General features: G+C 57.5%; 1 protein-coding gene across 1 annotated transcript; it reads left to right on the top strand.

The window, feature by feature from the left end:
- The first annotated feature begins 2,928 nt into the window (after positions 1-2,928).
- LOC116570030 (NUT family member 2G-like) lies at positions 2,929-10,340 on the top strand. Its single transcript, XM_032306519.1, has 8 exons — positions 2,929-3,140; positions 3,934-4,076; positions 5,294-5,993; positions 6,858-6,986; positions 7,387-7,599; positions 7,891-8,281; positions 8,976-9,092; positions 9,457-10,340. Exons 2-8 carry the CDS (start codon positions 4,061-4,063, stop codon positions 10,219-10,221), a joined length of 2,331 nt encoding a protein of 776 aa, XP_032162410.1. The 5' UTR covers positions 2,929-3,140; positions 3,934-4,060; the 3' UTR covers positions 10,222-10,340.
- Positions 10,341-16,517: the final 6,177 nt, after the last annotated feature.

Here is a 16,517-nt window from a genome sequence, read left to right as displayed (position 1 = left end):
CAAACAGCCCGCCCGAGGGACCGCGCGACGCACCTCAGCATGCGGCGAAGCCTCAGACACTGATCGGCCAGGACTCGGGTCCGCGCGGGCCACACCTCAGGGCGCACACACTGCGCAGCAAGAACTCCGCAGACCGCGGGCCGCCACCCCGCACGCCCGCGAGCACGCGCCTTCACCAAGCCCACCTCGCGCAAGCCCCAGGCGGCACGCACGGCCCCGCCCCTGCCCGAGGACCGTTAGGGACCCCGCCCCCGGGCCCGCGCAGGCGCGCCTTCTCCCGCGGGCAGCCTCAACGGAAGCTGGGAGCCGTTGCGGGGGCGGGTCCGGGACACGTTCAGCCCCGCCCCTCGGGAGGGGTGCGCGTGCGCGTGCGCGGGTCTGCGCCTCCGTGGGGCTGCGCCTGCGTGGGCGCGCGCGGGGCAAGCCCAACCCGGCCCGAGAGCCCTGCCCGAGAGGCTGGAAGCAATGGGTCCCGGAGCCGGGGGCTGCGCGGGGACCACTACCCTCCCGCACTCTTTGCGGTCCTCCTGCCTTCAAGCCAGCGCGTGGGAACTGAGCGCTCACGGCCCTGACATCGCAGACGTGCGCTCCCTGGCCTCGGACGCGACCTTGCGAACGACCTGGGGCAGGTGCCTCCGAAGCCCGAGGGCCCCGCGGCCGACCACCTCCGTCCGGACTGCGCATCTGCTGCGCTTTCCCGCCTTTCCGCGCCCTCTGCGCCCGCCTGAGCCCCTGAGCCCGCAAGGTTCCATGGAAGCGCAGTTCGGGCGGAGAATTCAGGCCCGGGGAACACTCGACGCCATCCTCCCGGACTCCATTCCCGGACCTGCCCCCGGGCGCAGCCCGTCCACAGCACGTTTCCTGGCGGCGCTGCTCGGTGCCTGTGAGCGTCCACACAGCTTTGCTCGCGAGGCGCGTCCTCCGCCGTGGGTCACCGCGCGCCTGCTGCAGGTGATGGAGCGGGCGGCACGGCCGCAGGTTTGCTCCGGCTCCCTCCGCTTCTGGAATATCGAAGGACTTCAGTGCGCGTGAAGAAAGGGTGCAACGGACTGCCCTGACCTTGTGACATTTTTGGAAGAAGCTTCAATCACCCCATCTCCTGCCAGTCCGTGGCCAGGGGAGGGCTGTTTCGGTCGTGGCTCTCCGCAGACCCGGGAGCCCTGTCCAGAGACGGCTCGCTCTCAGCAGCCACTACAGGCTTGCTCAGAGACAGCCCGCGAAGGCTTTCTGGTACCGCCTTCCCCGACCCGTCTTCCCAAACTGCATGTGGGCGAATTTGATTCCATCTGCTTCTGGGCTGTAGGATTTTGAAGCAGTACCGAAATGGTTGCAGCATTGAGACGAGACCCTTTTTCCACAGTGCCAGGTTTGAATCCGTGGCCCGAGAAGGCTCCTTCAGATCCTACATCTGAGCCAGGAGCGAGAACCTTGTGACTTTGGAGTCAACTTTCCTTCGCGGGGCGTGGGGCCAGGCAAGGAACTGTTTCAGCGCCTTCACCAAAGAGTTCCTGTTCAGTGCATGTTCCGAGAGTGCAGCCACGGTTCTAACGCTCCCTTTCCTTCCCCAGCACCCTGCTGGCCTAGGAACTCTGCCGTCATGGCGGTGGGAATGAGGCTGGTCTCCCGAGACATCGGGCTTCAGCCTCTGAAGTTCTCAGCCCACATCACCCTTGGCCCATTTCCTAAGAGCCCTCTGTTCTCACACAGAAAACACAATGCTCCGTGGCATCATGGTGTTCCCAGCAAACTGACATTGACGTGAAACATGAAGAGTCAATGAGATTTTAAAGGGGTGCTGCCATGACTCCCACGTGCATGGGGCCACAATCAGTGTGAGCCTGGATTCCTAAGAACGAGGGTCTACCGTTTGCATGCCCATGGCAGGGCTTCCAGACTCCGAGTGGCCCGCCAGCCCTTAGAGGAAGCTGGTTGTGTGAGTGGGAAATGGATAGGAGTGGATACCCCAAGAGGCTTTGTCTCAAGGGGCACATCCATTTCATGAGGAGTGACTGTAACGGCTCAAAAAACCAGGGCTATCGGGTCTTTCTATGCCCCTTTGCAATAAGAAAGGGGAAGATCTTCTATGCCTTCTTCCTGTCCTCACCTCCACTAAGCCTAGACGCTCAGTGATATATGATGGCTCTTCCAAATTCCAAATCCTTCCAAGAGCCTGCAGACACTCTGTGGGTGTGTGTGGGTGTGGGTGTGTGTGTGTACACACAAATGAGCTTCGCAGTGAAGCCAAGATAGCACTCTGGAGTGTTCACATCCAAGACCTTTTTCTCACAGGTAAGTGACTAATAATAACTGGATACGTTACACATTTTTGGTAGAGATGTCAGATAAAATGCAGAATCCCACCCAAATGCAAAATTAGGTAAAGGGGGAAAAATCTGCATTAAAGGTACATATCCAGGGGTGCCTGGATGGATCAGTGGGTTAAAGCATCTGCCTTTGGCTCGGGTCGTGATCCCAGGTCCTGGGATTGAGCCCCGCATCGGGCTCTCGGCTCAGTAGGGAGCCTGCTTCCCCCTCTCTTCATTCTCTACCTCTCTGCCTACTTGTGATCTGTCAAATAAATAAATAAAACTTTTTTCGTTTTTTTTTTTTGTCAGCGTGAGCACAGGCAGACAGAGTGGCAAACAGAGGCAGAAAGAGAAGCAGGCTTTCTGCTGAGCAAGGAGCCCGGAGCGGGACTTGATCCCAGGATGCTGGGATCATGACCTGAGCCGAAAGCAAGCCGCTGAACCAACTGAGTCACCCAGGCGTCCCAATAAATAAATCTTTTTTTTTTTATAAGAAAAGTATATCTCAAATAATGTATGGGACACAATTCTTGGAAACGCCGATTCCATGTTTATCCGCAATTCTAATTTAATTGAGTATTTATTATTGTTATTTGCTAAAATTGGCCACTCCTATTGGATGGGGCCCTTCGAATTATAGAGGACTGTAGCACTTCTTCTGGGCATCTAGCCCCCAGACAGGAGGAGAGGAGCCGCATTACCAGGACAAGAACCATCACTGTGCATATCCACACACATTTTGGGACCCCTATCAACCTTCAACCAGAGAAACGAAGAGCGTACATTTACTTTTTGAGGCACAATGCCATCTCTCTAAAGATCTAAAAGACACAGGTAACACTGGGTGCCTGGGGAAAAGGGGCCGGGTTGCCAGGAGTAAGAGGTGGGAGGAAACGGCGTCCCTGCGCAGTCTACTATGCACAGTGTGACTTTGAACCAAAGGTATTGCTCGTTAGAAAGTTTCCACTAAGGTAGTGAAAGAGGTTAGAAATCCATTATCAAACAGCAACACAATACGCCAGGGAACAGGACGTCTGATTTCTGGTCCCGCATGGTAGGGTGCACGAACTCTCTCTGCGAGACACCCGGGCTTTCCAGAGAAAGGGACCCTAGTAAGGCCGGTGCTGCTGGATCTGCTCGGCTCCAAGCTCCGCAGGGCACCGGGCACAGAAGCACCCGAGGCTGGAGAACGAGGTGCGAACAAACCCACGGGATCTGCTGACCCCGTGCTGGTTTGAAACCCTCAGTTCCACGTGGCCGTAAGGACGCATGTGCTCATCAGCATATCTGTTCTGGGTTTTGCTCAGGAAGTCCAGCCCCTGTTGAATAAGTCAAGAGCCAGGTAGAAAGCAGAGCGGGTGGATGGACACAAACCGAGGTTGCTGGTCGAACCAGAGGAGCACCGGGTCACACCGCGGTGCAGTGAATCTGGAAAACAGTGTCTGAACTGCCTGGAAAGGCGCGCCCCGATTGTGTTGCCCCTTTAACGTTTAAAGGAACTTGGGGTTCTGGCCCACCTGCCAGAGCCTGACTCATGGAATGTCTCCCACCCTCAGCCAGGGCAGGGGCCCTCCGCCCCTCCCCCGCCACAGAATGTCATGAGGTCATGCATTCTCACCCTGTTTAGATTCAAACTTTCCCAGCCTTGGCTTGGGTCTTGAGTGTCTCTCCTGCAGCAGCTCACCGTGTGGGGCCCAGACCTGACTTTTGTCACTGTGGAGGCTGCCAGGCGGCAGCGTCCTCTGCCTGTGCGGATGGCTTTCCAAGGAGGTGAGCCTTTGGCTTGGGTTGGACGTGTCAGGGGCCAGGCCACCCCTGAAGTCCTTGGGATTCAAATGTGACGCCGGCCAGGGGCACTTGGGTGGGGTTAGATAGAGGAAGAGAGCGCACTGGACCCCCAGGGACCGCTGGCCGGGGGGCTGAGAGGCTGGGAGTCTGCAGAAACCTGCAAGGACCTTGGGCAGGGGCTCCTTGGAGGTGGGTCGGGCCCTGTCGGGGGAAACGCCCTGTGTGTGGGGAGAAAGGATGGCGGAGTCTCGCCGATTCTCTCCGGGGGCACACGCCTCCTTGGGCACGATGCAGGGAGAGGTGGGAGTGTGTCATGACGGCGGCACAGGCCGGCCTTAGCCAGAACGACGTTCCATGGCACTGTGTGCAGCCCAGTGTGCAATGGCTTGTCCTGCCCGAGACCTGGGCCGGTGGTCACTCTGACCCCACGTGCCCCAGGCCACATAGGCCTTGTCTTGGATTCGGCAGGGTCGGGGCACCAGGTGGCCTCAAGGGAGGGCTCGGGTTCTTCAGCTGCTCTGGGTGCTCCCCTCTTGAGGAAACAGTTGCTACCTGCTTCCTCTTGTCCTGTGTTCTGGGCTGCTGACCCAGGCTGGCCCTGTGTCCGGGGTGTGTGGATGGTTCTGAGACGGGCTTACCGCAGGGTTTGGGGGGAGCTTTCCTGGCAGATCCAGGTCAAGCGTTCTTGTTCGGTTGAGCTGGGCCGGGGAGGAGAGGGTGGGACTCGCTGGGAGTGTCGGGAACGGGAAGGCTGGCGGGAGAGGGGCCCGAACGGTTCAGACGCTGTCTGTTCACAGGGGCCCTACAGGTGCCTAGGATGGACCTTGCAGAAGGTCTCCAGCAGCCAGGGAGGCTGCTGAGGCCATTTCCCACAGGTCAGGGGTCCAGCCAGGCCCGAGTCTTGGGAGGCCGCCCGTGAGGCTGGACAGTCGTGTGTGGGGGTCCGTGGTGCTGGCTCAAGGGCCTCTGCTGGGCAGACAGGATGTCGTGCTGGGAGGGGCGGAGGCGGGAGTTCCCTGCGGGAGGCCAGAGCATGGAAATCACTCTGGGACACTGGCAAACTCCACCTTTACTTGGGATGTCCCTCACGCGAAGCCACGGGATTTACAGCTCTGCTCCCGGGGGCTAAGGGGGTCCCGGGTCCTCCCTCCCGGCTGCGGATTCTCTGACCCCACCTGGCCCTTTCCTTCTGTCCACAGCATCTGCAGTGCTGGGAGGCCATGCGGCCACGGACCAGGGAGCCTCCCTGTCTGCTTTCATGGCACGGCCCTTCCCCCCACCCACTGCCGGCGCCTCCCACCGGCCACTCTGGGGGCAGCACCCGCCGCCCCTCCTGACCACGCCATTCCCTCCTGGTGGCCCCCTGGTGCTGCCAGCTTTCTCCAGGACTCCGCTGGTGGCAGGAGAGGCTGGCCTTGGCGCCAATGGGACTGGGACCTGCAATGTCACTGTGCAGGTCAGGTCAGAACAGGGGTGCTCCGTGACCCCCCAGACTCAGACCATCGTCCTCACTCCGGCCCCCCTCAGCTGGAGTGCTCCAGGGGCCCTCGGTGGGGGTGCTGCGTGTCCCGCACCCATCTTCGTGACAGCCTCTGCGGTGGAGACCAGCATGCCTGCCTCGGCCCGTGGGGGCTCCCAGGCCGGCAAGGGAGGCTTGGCCCCAAGCCTTCCACCTCCGGCTCAGCCCCCAGTCACGCAGCTGACCACCGTCGTGCCCCCAGTCAACGCCAGGCCACAGCCTCACGGAGCTTCCAGGAGCCGGACCACGGCCTCGCCCCAGGACTCCAGTAACCCCAAGAGTGTTTACGAGAACTTCCGGCGCTGGCAGCGCTTCAAGTCGCTGGCCCGGAGGCACCTCCCGCAGAGCCCCGACGCAGAAGCTCTCTCCTGCTTTCTCATGTGAGTGGCCTCGGCTCTCCCGCAGCCCTCACGCAGGCCCACCTTGGGGCGCGCACACAGGCCGGTGATCTAGGGCCGCTGGGAGGAAGGTCTGCGGCCGGGTCCCTGCTCTAGGAAGGCACGTTCTGGTCTAGGACACATTTCAGTCACGCATCTCAACTAACACTGGGGCGGGGTGTGTGTGTGTGTGGGGGGGGTTGTCCAGCCAACCTGTACCTTGCAGAGATATCACGGTGACAGTCGATGGGGACTCACAGAGAGGGTCCGGGTGTCAGAGGAGCGGCTATGGTTTGGGTGCTGCACTCTCTGTCACCCTGTCTCCATGCAACACGGGCCTGGGGCATCTCACGGCCAGGGGACCAGCCCAGCAGAGGTCCTGTGCGGGCCCCCCCCTCGCTGTCCCAGAGGATCCCTCAGAACGGGAGGGGAGGGAGCAGAGGTGGTGTAGGGGTGAGTGTGGGGGATCCTTCCTGCGGAGCTCTGACCTGGAAGGCCTGGCCTTGGCATCTGTGGTCCCTCCTGAACACGGGGTGATGGCATTTCCTGCAGAGGCTGGACTCATTGCTGGGCACCTTGATGTCCGCGAGTATTATTACGAAAGGCAGAGTCCAAAAGGACTGATTTCCCAGGCCACCCCATCCCTGCTCCTGTCAGTGGACAGTCAGCCTGGAGCCCAGGGCCCAGGGCTGGTGTGGTGGGAGGCGGTGACCGTGGTGGTGGTGAAGGTTGATTTGCACACCCCAACACCCCCTGTCAACCTGCCAGCAGTCGGTCATGCTGGGTGGGGGACACGGGCTCCAGAGGACCCGGGGAAGGCTGGGGGTCACCGGACTGTAGCCGGCCCCTGACCCCGACACCTTACAGCCCGGTGCTGCGGTCCCTGGCGCGCCTGAAGCCCACGATGACGCTGGAAGAGGGAGTGCGGCGGGCCGTGCAGGAGTGGCAGAGCAAAAGCAACTTTGACCGCTTCATCTACTACGAGATGGCGGGAAAGTGAGTCGGGGTCTCTGGCCCGGGGCTGCTGGGCAAGTGGGCCAGGAGCAGAGTCTGGCTGTGCTGACGCTCGCTTGACCCAGAGGGCCGCCCTCCCCACCTCCCTGGCGGTTCCACCTTCCCTTGCTCTGGACCCACCCCTGGCTCCGCCAGAAGGTCTCAGGACGGGGTTGGGGATCCTGAGGCCTCCTCGCCTGGGGTCGGACTCCCTCCGACTCAACTCCCTGAGGGGGTGGTGGAGGCGATGCGCCGGACAGCCCGCCTGCTTCCTCCTTGTTAGCCGGGGCCACGGCTGTCCCTCCAAGGCCCCGCCTCTCCCAGTCCCTCAACCTGCTGCTGGCCCTGCTGGCTCCAGGGCTGGGCCCCCTCCTCAGTGCGGCCTGGGCCTCCTCACCCCCAGGTTCATGGAATTCGAGATGGAGGAGGAGATGCAGATGCGGAAGTTACAGTGGGTGAAGGTGGCCCAGGGCCTGCCTCCCCCAGCGCCCCCGAAGCCTGAACGGCGGGGGCCCCCAGCCGCGGAAGCGGGCCCGCAGCCAGGTAAGGCCCCCACATCCCCACGACCGCTGGTAGACCATGGCTGTGGGGGCCGGGGGAAGGCCTCTGTCCCTGGGTCGTGTCTGCTCCCACAAGGGGACATTGGTCCTTTGACCAGAGCCGCCGGGGGTCTCAGCTGCCCTTTGTCAGGAGGGGTATTGACCTGGTGAATTTCTTGATTCCTTGCGCCACGCCTGTCAGAGGACCCCGCACCAAGTCTGCCTGGGAAGTGGACTGTGGGGAGTGGGCTGTGGGGAGACCCCTGGAGGATCGGTGGGTCCCCCCTTGCTCACGTGGCTGGCTGTGAGACGCTCCTCCTCCCGCTCTGCCAGTCCCACGGTGCCCATAGCTTCCGGTGGCCCTGACCCAGCCCCCAGGGACATCAGTGTCCCCCTAACACTGCCCTCCCGATGCTCTGCCCGAGCCCCTCACGCCTCCTCCCTCCTTCTCGCTCTGCCTCAGCGTGCGTTCCCAGGAAGGCGGGTTCCAGGGCCCAGCCCTCCCGCCTGCAGCCACACCGACCCCCGCGGCGCCGGCAGACCAAGGCGCCCAAGGAGATCCCTCCAGAGGCTGTGAGAGAGTACGTGGACATCATGGAGGGGCTGCTGGGGCCTGGCCGCTCAGCCCCGGGGGGCCCGGCAGGTGAATGGGGAGAGGACGGAAAGGAGCCACAGCAGGACGAGGCCGCGACCTACCCGGACCCGGGTCTCCTGAGCTACATTGACGAGCTGTGTTCCCAGGAAGACTTCATCACCAAGGTGCGCTGGCCCTCAGCCTGGTGTCTGGAAGATTCCAGGGACTGGCACTCCAACGCCCAGTTCGGGGCTGAGCCCCGGCATTTGGCATTAAGCGCTTTCCTTGTTCCTGGGCTGTGTGCGCATGTGTGCGTGCATCCTTATGTACTTGCCCATGTGTGTGCAGGCATGTGTGTACACTGCTGTTCGCGCAGGCGTGCGTACACACATGGACGTGTGTGCACACATGCCCAAGCATCGTGTTTGTGTGTTCGTGTGTGTTTGTGCATGTGCATACCCGTGCGTGTGCGCGTATAGGCGTGTGCGTGTGCATTTGTGCCTTGTGTGGATGTCTTTGTGTATGTCTGCATGTGGTCCTGTGTCCACTCACGTGTGTGTCAGCCTAGGGGTACGTCCTTTGTGTCTCTGAGAGTGCACGTATGTTTTGGGGGTGTTTGTGTGTCTGTGTGCATGTCCAGGTTTTGTCTCTCTGTGTACACATATGTGTGAATGTCTGTGTGTCTGCACACATGCATGTTTGTGTGTGTGTGTGTGAGAGAGAGAGAGAGAGAGAGGCCAGTGACTGTAACGTGAAAACTTCTCCCACCGTCTGGAGAAGGATGGGTGCGTCTTCACTTTTCCACATTTCCTGCAGACCCTCCTGGCTCACAGGGGGCTCCCTGCCACGTCTGGCCCCAGCCTCTTTCCTCTGTCCCAGGTGGAGGCAGTCATCCACCCCAGCTTCCTGGCGGAACTGCTGTCCTCGGAACCACAGCTGGACCTCCTGGCCCTGGCTGAGAAACTGGAGCAGGAGGAAGGGCTCAGCCTTGCAGAGGTGAGCCAGGGGGAGGACGGGCTCCAGGCAAGCTGGGGGATGGAGGGGACCCAGGCGATGCAGGGGGAGGCAGTGGGGTCCCAGGTGAGCCCGAGGAGGGGACTCCAAACAGAGACCCACATGACTCTGTCCCCCATTGCTTCTTGTGAGTCACAGCACTGGGGAGGCCAGCGTCGGGTGGGCACAGAGCAGAGAATGGGAAGTGGAAGATGGACAGCCTGGGACGGGAAGGAGGGAGGGACTCAGGGGACGTCAGCAGAGCCACAGCCTCGTGGGTCACCCTCCCTGCCTCCCCCGGTGCCACCGTCCCATGCCCCCGTCTCACTGGCCTATGCTGGCCAGTCACTGTCCCCTCCTTCCTCAGCTGGTGGAGAAAAGACTGGCGGCCTTGAATACGGAGGAGGGTGTGCAGGCACCGCCACGTCTCTGCGCGGCCCGATCGGGCCCCAGTGCTGAGCACGAGACTGGTCCCGGGAAGGGGCTGAGGGTCAGCGACAAAGCCTGCCCAGCAGACACCGACGGCCAGGACCCTCAGAGGCACGGCCGAGCACAGACACACCTGTCGGGGCCCAGAGCCTTTGCTCTCTGTCCCGGACGACAGGAGGCCCCTGCACCCAGGGCCCGACAGGTCCCCGCCCCTCCTCAGGGTCAAAGGTGCGCCGCCCCTGTACCGGGCCCCAGGGATGCCCCGCTTCTCAGAGAGGCCCCTCCTGCTAGGGACACTCGAGGGCTGGTGGATGGGTCCAGTGAGGACGAGGAGGAGCTCCCCAGCCTGGCCTTCCTCCTGGCCTCTCAGCACAGGCTGCTGCCCTGGAGGCTCTCCCAGAGTCCCGCCCCTGCCTCAGTCATCCCCAGCCCTGGCGGTTGGGGGCCGCAGGGGGCTCCACGGGCCCCCTCTCCTCAGAGAATAGGCCTCGGCCCGGCCACCGACCCAGCTACAAAGTCCAGGAAGCGGGCTCTGTGTGAGGGTCCTGCCTCTGTGGCAAAGATGCCCCTGCCTGGGGCCAACCTCAGGGTGTCTGGGAGGCCGGCCTTGGCTGTGGGGCTGGTTCACCCCTCACAGCCTGCAAAGAGAAGGCGTGACTCCTTGGTCACAGGGAGGAGAAGGAATCGTCACTGCAGCCAGTAGGGAGAAGTGGGCCTGCGCTCCAGGGCCGGCACACCCCGGGGCCCCCCAAGGAGCCTAGGGGGTCCTTCTCATCCTGGTGCTGATCCTGCCTGTGGGAGGGAGGGGGGGAGGGAGGGAGGCCATGACTGTGGGGCGGGGTGGCTGTAGCCCATTGGGGCACCGTGTGTAAATGGGGAATAAAGTTAGTTTTGTGGTTAACGCTCTGGCCCACTGTCTTCCTACTGGCGCATGGGCTGCCACCGGCATGTGGGCTCCCCATCCCACGGGATGGAAGAGCCTGAGAGGGGCTTCCTGGGGCTCCCGTCACCATCTGGATCCCTGAACGTCCAGGGATGGGGAGCCCTCTGCACCACGACCGTTTTTGAGAATGAAGTCCGCAGATAGCCCCATCTTCCGGAGCTCCCTCTGCCTCCCCGAAGCTTCCGCCACGGGTCCGACTGGGCGCGTGGTCCTCAGCTCCTGCAGGGCTCCCTGTGCGGGCCCTGAGGAGACGGGCTCTGGGCCTTGGGCTCGTGCTAGCAGGAGTGTCTTCCGGTGCCAGCGGGATCACCGAGATAGGAGGGCCAGTGGGGGATCCTCCCAATCCCAGTGAGGATGGACCCGGGGCACGGATGAGGGCGGGTGGGGGCACTGGCCACGGTGTGCACACAGGAACCACAGCGGTGGCGCAGGCGGCAAGTCCCGTGGCGGGATTTCTGGACAGGGCCGTCTTCTCCAGCCATGCAGGGAGGTGACCCTGCTGCCCCCCACAACTGCCCTGCACCTCCTCTCACTGGGAGTGCTGGTCCCCTCCAGCCCCTAGCCCTGTCCCACCCAGATGCTGTGGTCCCAGGAGCGAGCACTCAGGCCCTCCAGGTTCTAGATTCTGGTGCCTTTTCCGGGTTTGGTGAGGCCCCTACAGCACTCAGCACTCCCAGAACTGCTGTTCCTGGACGCAGGATGGGGCCAAGGCCATCCAGGTCCAAGGGACACCTGGCCCTCTGCTTCCCTCCTCCCGACCCCAGCAAAGAGTTTGGTGGAGAAAGGAACTCACGCCGGCGTCCTTGTCCCACTGCATGGAATCCTCAGGCCACCCCACAAGGACGCCTCCCTTTCCGGGCAGGCGGCTCTGGAGTGCTCCCCACCCTCCTGCCCCTTCCAGAAGCAGAGGTTTCCTCTTGGTCGCACTCCCCAGCGGCTGCCCCTCCTGGTCCAGCTGGGCCTCACAGAGAGGAAGGGGCTCAGGGGCCCAACCAGACCCAAACAGAGGCCGCCCCCGTGCCTGTCACCCTGCTTTGTCCCTGTCCATGGTGTGCGCCTAGCGAGCGCTGGAACTAACGGTGTCCACGAAGATTTGCCTCTTTTCCTTGGAAAATACAAAGTCTGTGCATCGGGAAGGAAATTAAGTGGAGAAACATTCCAGATTTTTATGGCCCCCAACCTCCTCGCCTCAGCAACACTTAGGAGAGGTGACAGCTTGCGGGGACGGTGTGGCGGGGCCGAATCAGGAGGGAGCTCCCAGGAAGTGAGGACGAATCTGCGGTGAGGACCAGGTCATCCGGGCCCCTGGGGAAGTCCCGGTGCTCACCCAGAGCAGGCCCAGCTCTGCTCTGCCCCGTCCAGCGGGGCAGGTCCCGGTCAGCTCGCTGGGTCTCCAGAGAGCCTGCAGGAAGCCAGGCTCACGCTTTTCCGAGAGCGCCGTGGGCTCTGGGCGGCCTGGGGACCGGGGCGGCCCTTTCAGTCAGCCTTGCGCGTTTGGCTGCAGAGCCTCCTCCTGCTCCCCTAGGATGAGATCAGGCAGTGGGGTCCTGGAGTTCCGGGGCATCCCTTGGATAGAGGAGCATTCCTATCACCACTGATGACAGTGCTGTGCCTTCTGAGCGCACCCGGGAAGCTCGGGCTCCCGTGGCCACCCTTCCGTGCCTGCACGTTTGTTCTTCATTCAGAGATGCGTGGGTCCCACAGGCCGCGGAGCGCTGGGCAGGAAGAGGAGCGCAGCCAGCTTGTGGGATCCTGGCCAGGGCGCCCCAGTGCCCCCACACATGGCGCTCACCCGGCGGCTGATAATGGGCAGGCTCTGCCTGTGTCCCCGCCTCCATTCATCATCCACTGTCCCTGGACGCAGGTGTCATAGGAGGCTCTGGCCAAGAAGGACAGTGTGGGGGCCGCGTGTTCAGACAGACAGTGGGGCGAGCTGGAGCCATTCCTGCTCACGTGTCTGCTCTGGAGAGTCTGGGCTTGGATAGTCCCCACTTGTCGGCCCCCTGGCGTAGTTGTTGGTGGGACCCTCCCCCAGACAAGCGGGCAGGGGACCCCGCCACCCGGCACATCCACTGGGAAGGCCCCAGACATGACTCCCTGAGTTCTGACGGCCTGTTTCCTCTGGTATGCCTGTGCACACCTGGGCCCTTGGTGCTCATTTTCGTAAAATATCGGGGGTTACGCTGTGCTGTCTGAGGGTTCCTTCTGCCATCCTCCCCGGGTCTCTGAAAGTCAAATCCCACTCTCATTCTATCGCCTGTGTTTGGAATGTACTTTGTGTCGGTTCATTCTGAGGATCCTGTTTCAGGGATGCGTGTTGTGTGAAAGTGTACAACGTGTCTGGACATTGTACATAGAGATGTTTTCCACCCACAAACACAAATTGCAGAAGGATCTCGACTTGGTCGGGCTCTTAATTTATTTACATTAGTCCATCCCAGTGTGCAGTCTGTTAGCTGGAATCTGACCAGATTCTGGTTCTCTCATATTCATTCCTAACACAGGGAAGGAACACCTCTGATTCACTAGTCACACAAAATTCTGCCTCTGCTGCCCCATGAGGTCTGTGGATCCAGCTCCTGGACACTGACCACTGACACCATGATGCTTTTATGTCTCCTCCCCGTAAGTGAAGTGATTTAAGTGTTATTCATAGATCACCATTGGCCAGCATTCATTCACACTGCTTTTCTCCTTTTCAGTGAAAATGGGTAAAGTCATTAGGAATGTTTCAACTACGTTATTAAAAAACGGGAAAATGCAATAGAAAACAGTGTAGAGGATATGTAGACTCAGTGTTAGCATTGTGACATGTTTGCTCCAGCTCAATTATAAAATAAAAACTCTATAAAGACATCACATAGAATGCAATTCATTCATTTTAAGTGTATGGTTTTGATGGCAGAGTAATATTCCATTGCATATATGGACCACAGTTTCTTTATCTGTTGAAGGGCATCTCAGCTCCTTCCATACTTTGGCTTTGTGGACACTACTTCTATGAACATTGGGGTGAATATGGCCCTGCTTATCACTACATCTGTATCTTTGGGTAAATACCCAGTAGTGCCATTGCTGCATCATAGGGAAGCAATAGTTTTAATTTCTTGAGGAATCTCCACACTGTTTTCCAAAGTGGCTGCACCAACTTGCATTCCCACCAACAGTGTAAGAGGGTTCCCCTTTCTCCACATCCTCTCCAACATTTGTTGTTTCCTGCCTTGTTAATTTTTGCCATTCTAACTGCTTTAAGGTGGTATCACAATTTTTTAAAAGATTTTATTTGTTTATTTGACAGACAGAAATCACAAGTAGGCAGAGAGGCAGGCAGAGGGAGAGGGAGGGGAAAGGAGGCTCCCTGCTGAGCAGAGAGCCCGATGTGGGGCTCGATCCCAGGAACCCAGGATCATGACCTCAGCTGAAAGCAGAGATTTTAACCCACTGAACCACCCTGGTGCCCCTCATTGGGGTTTTGATATTAATTTCCCTGATGACTAATGATGATAAACATTCTTTCATGTGTCTGTTAGCCATTTGTATGTTCGTGTCTTCTGTCCATTTTTTGACTTGATTATTTGTTTTTTGGGTCTTGAGTTTGAGAAGTTCTTTATAGATCTTGGCTATCAGCCCTTTGTCTGTAGTGTCATTTGTGAATATCTTCTCCCATCCCGTGGGTTGCCTCTTTGCTTTCTTGACTCTTTCCTTTGCTGTGCAGAAGCTTTTTATCTTGACGAAGTCCCAATAGTTCATTTTTGCTTTTGTTTCCCTTGCCTTTGAAGACATGTTTTGAAAGAAGTTGCATGGCTCATGTCAAAGAGGTTACTGCCTATGTTCTTTTGTAGGATTTTGATGGATTTCTGTCTCATAGTGAGGTCTTTCATCCATTTTGAGTTTCTTTGACAATACATTATGATTAAAAGGAGCTTATTCTAAGAGTGCAAGACTTGTTTAATATTCAAAAATCATAAGTGTAAACCACCATATTAATAGTCTAAAGAAAAAGATCATGGCCATAGCAGTTAATTCAGAAAAAAGCATTTGACAAAACTCAACACACGTTCATGTTAGACACTCATAAAACTGGGAATAGAAGGGCACTACCTCAACCTAGCAAGGGATATCTACAAAAGAACCTACTGATGACATCATACATATTGGTGAGAGAATGGACATTTTTCCCTCAAATTCAAAAACAAGATCAGGATGTTCTTTCATCTCTCATTTTCAACTTAGTACTATAGATGCTGGCCTATACAGTATGGCAAGAAAAAGAAATAAAAACAAATTGATTAGAAGGAAGGAAGTATTACTGTCCATATTCATGGATGACATGACTGGTCACGTAGAAAGTCCAAAGAAATCTACAAGAAAATGCTTAACCAATGATGATCACTCTATCTTGTGTCTCAGGATACAAAATCAACACAGAAACATGAATTGTATTTCCTAATACCAACAATGAACAATTGGAAACAAAAAATTAAAAACACAATGCATGTAGAACAATTCCAAAAAGTTAAATATTTGGTTATAACACTTTTTAAAAGATTTCATTTATTTATTTGAGAGAGAGAGAGATCACAAGTAGGCAGAGAGGCAGACAGAGAGAGGGGGGAATCAGTCTCCCTGCTGAGCAGAGAGCCCTATATGGGACTCAATCCCAGGACCCTGAGATCATGAACTGAACTGAAGGCAGAGGCTTAACACACTGAGCCACCCAGGTGCCACTGGTTATAACATTTTTTTAAAGAGAGGATTGGTATGATAAAATGAGTAAAACCCACATGAAAGGAACCAAACAAGACCTAAATAAATGAAGAGATATATCACATTCATGAATTGGAAGTAAAATGTCAATGGCCTACAGACTTCCTTTGTCAACCTAGACAAGCTTATCCCAAAATGTATGGAGGAAAGGTAAAGGTAAAGGAACCAGAATAGCCAGCACTGTTTTTGAGAAAGCAGAATACAACTGGAGGACATTATTACTCGACATAAAGCTATAGTATAAGGCAGTGTGGTGTTGGTGAGGGATAGCTGTGTGGTTCCACGGACAGGACAGAGAATTCAGAAATAGTCACACAGAGATACAGCGAACTTGTGTTTTTGGGACGCAGAAAAGCAGTATGATATGGGAAGAGGATAGGGTTTTTAGTAAATCTTAAAAATAACTCAAAATGATTAATAGATTGAAATGTAAGATATAAAACATTGAACCTTGAATAAACAAAACTAGGAGAACATCTTTGGGTGGTAGAGCTTGTTGAGGAGCTCTGGGACCCGAGAGCAAAAGCAACAGCCATAAAAGAAAAAAGAAAAAAATTGAACTTCATCAAAATTAAAACTTTCCCTGGATGAAAGGCCCAGTCAGGGATGAAAAGAAGTTACAGGTTTGGAGAAACTATCTGCCCTACCAGAAGTGGGAAGGAGTTTTCTCTGACCTACGCTTGAGAACGTAACAAGGCCACTGGAAGAAACACTTGTGCAAATTTTCCCCCCACCTCACCGGGGGCTGGACTCCAGAGCTGTGGACTCTCAGCTGGTCCGCACAGGTCTTTAGCCACCAGCTACCAGCTACCACATGAACTCTCCCACAGCAGGGCTGGCTTTGGCAGCTGGCCACACTTGGGCAAGCTGGGATTCCCAATCCCCTGGTCTCTGATTTTCTGGGCCATAGTTTGCTCTATGATCTCAGTTTCCTGCTGGGTCTAAGAAGAGCTGTTGATTTTTAGGTATTTTTTCAATGTTTATCATGTTTTGAGAATGGGAGTAATGACTTCCAAGCTCCTTATCCTCCAGACTGGAAATAGGAAGCCTGTAATTGGTTGTTATTTTGTTCTCACTTCTGTAACTTGTCTGGGGTTGACTTGGCAATGACAGCTGGCAGCTGGTCCCAGTGCCCCATCTAGGAGGGCAGGGAATCCCCAGTGACAGACCTTCCATGTCCCTTCCCCCACGGATGCCGCCAGTGCCCCTCCAGGCCCTGCTCCCAGGATCACTGTCTCCTCCACTTAGCCCCTTCCCTCTAGCCCTACTCTAGACTGTCTACTCAGGGG

This window comes from Mustela erminea, chromosome 12 (assembly GCF_009829155.1).
Source record: "Mustela erminea isolate mMusErm1 chromosome 12, mMusErm1.Pri, whole genome shotgun sequence".
Classification (NCBI taxonomy): Eukaryota; Metazoa; Chordata; class Mammalia; order Carnivora; family Mustelidae; genus Mustela; species Mustela erminea.
The sequence above is the reverse complement of the archived record's forward strand: the minus strand, read 5'-3'. Positions and strand labels throughout refer to the sequence as shown.

Coding starts and splice junctions, on each gene's coding strand:
- LOC116570030 (XM_032306519.1), top strand. Junction 6,987..7,386: donor TACTACGAGATGGCGGGAAA/GTGAGTCGGGGT, acceptor CCTCACCCCCAG/GTTCATGGAATTCGAGATGG. Junction 8,282..8,975: donor AGGAAGACTTCATCACCAAG/GTGCGCTGGCCC, acceptor CCTCTGTCCCAG/GTGGAGGCAGTCATCCACCC.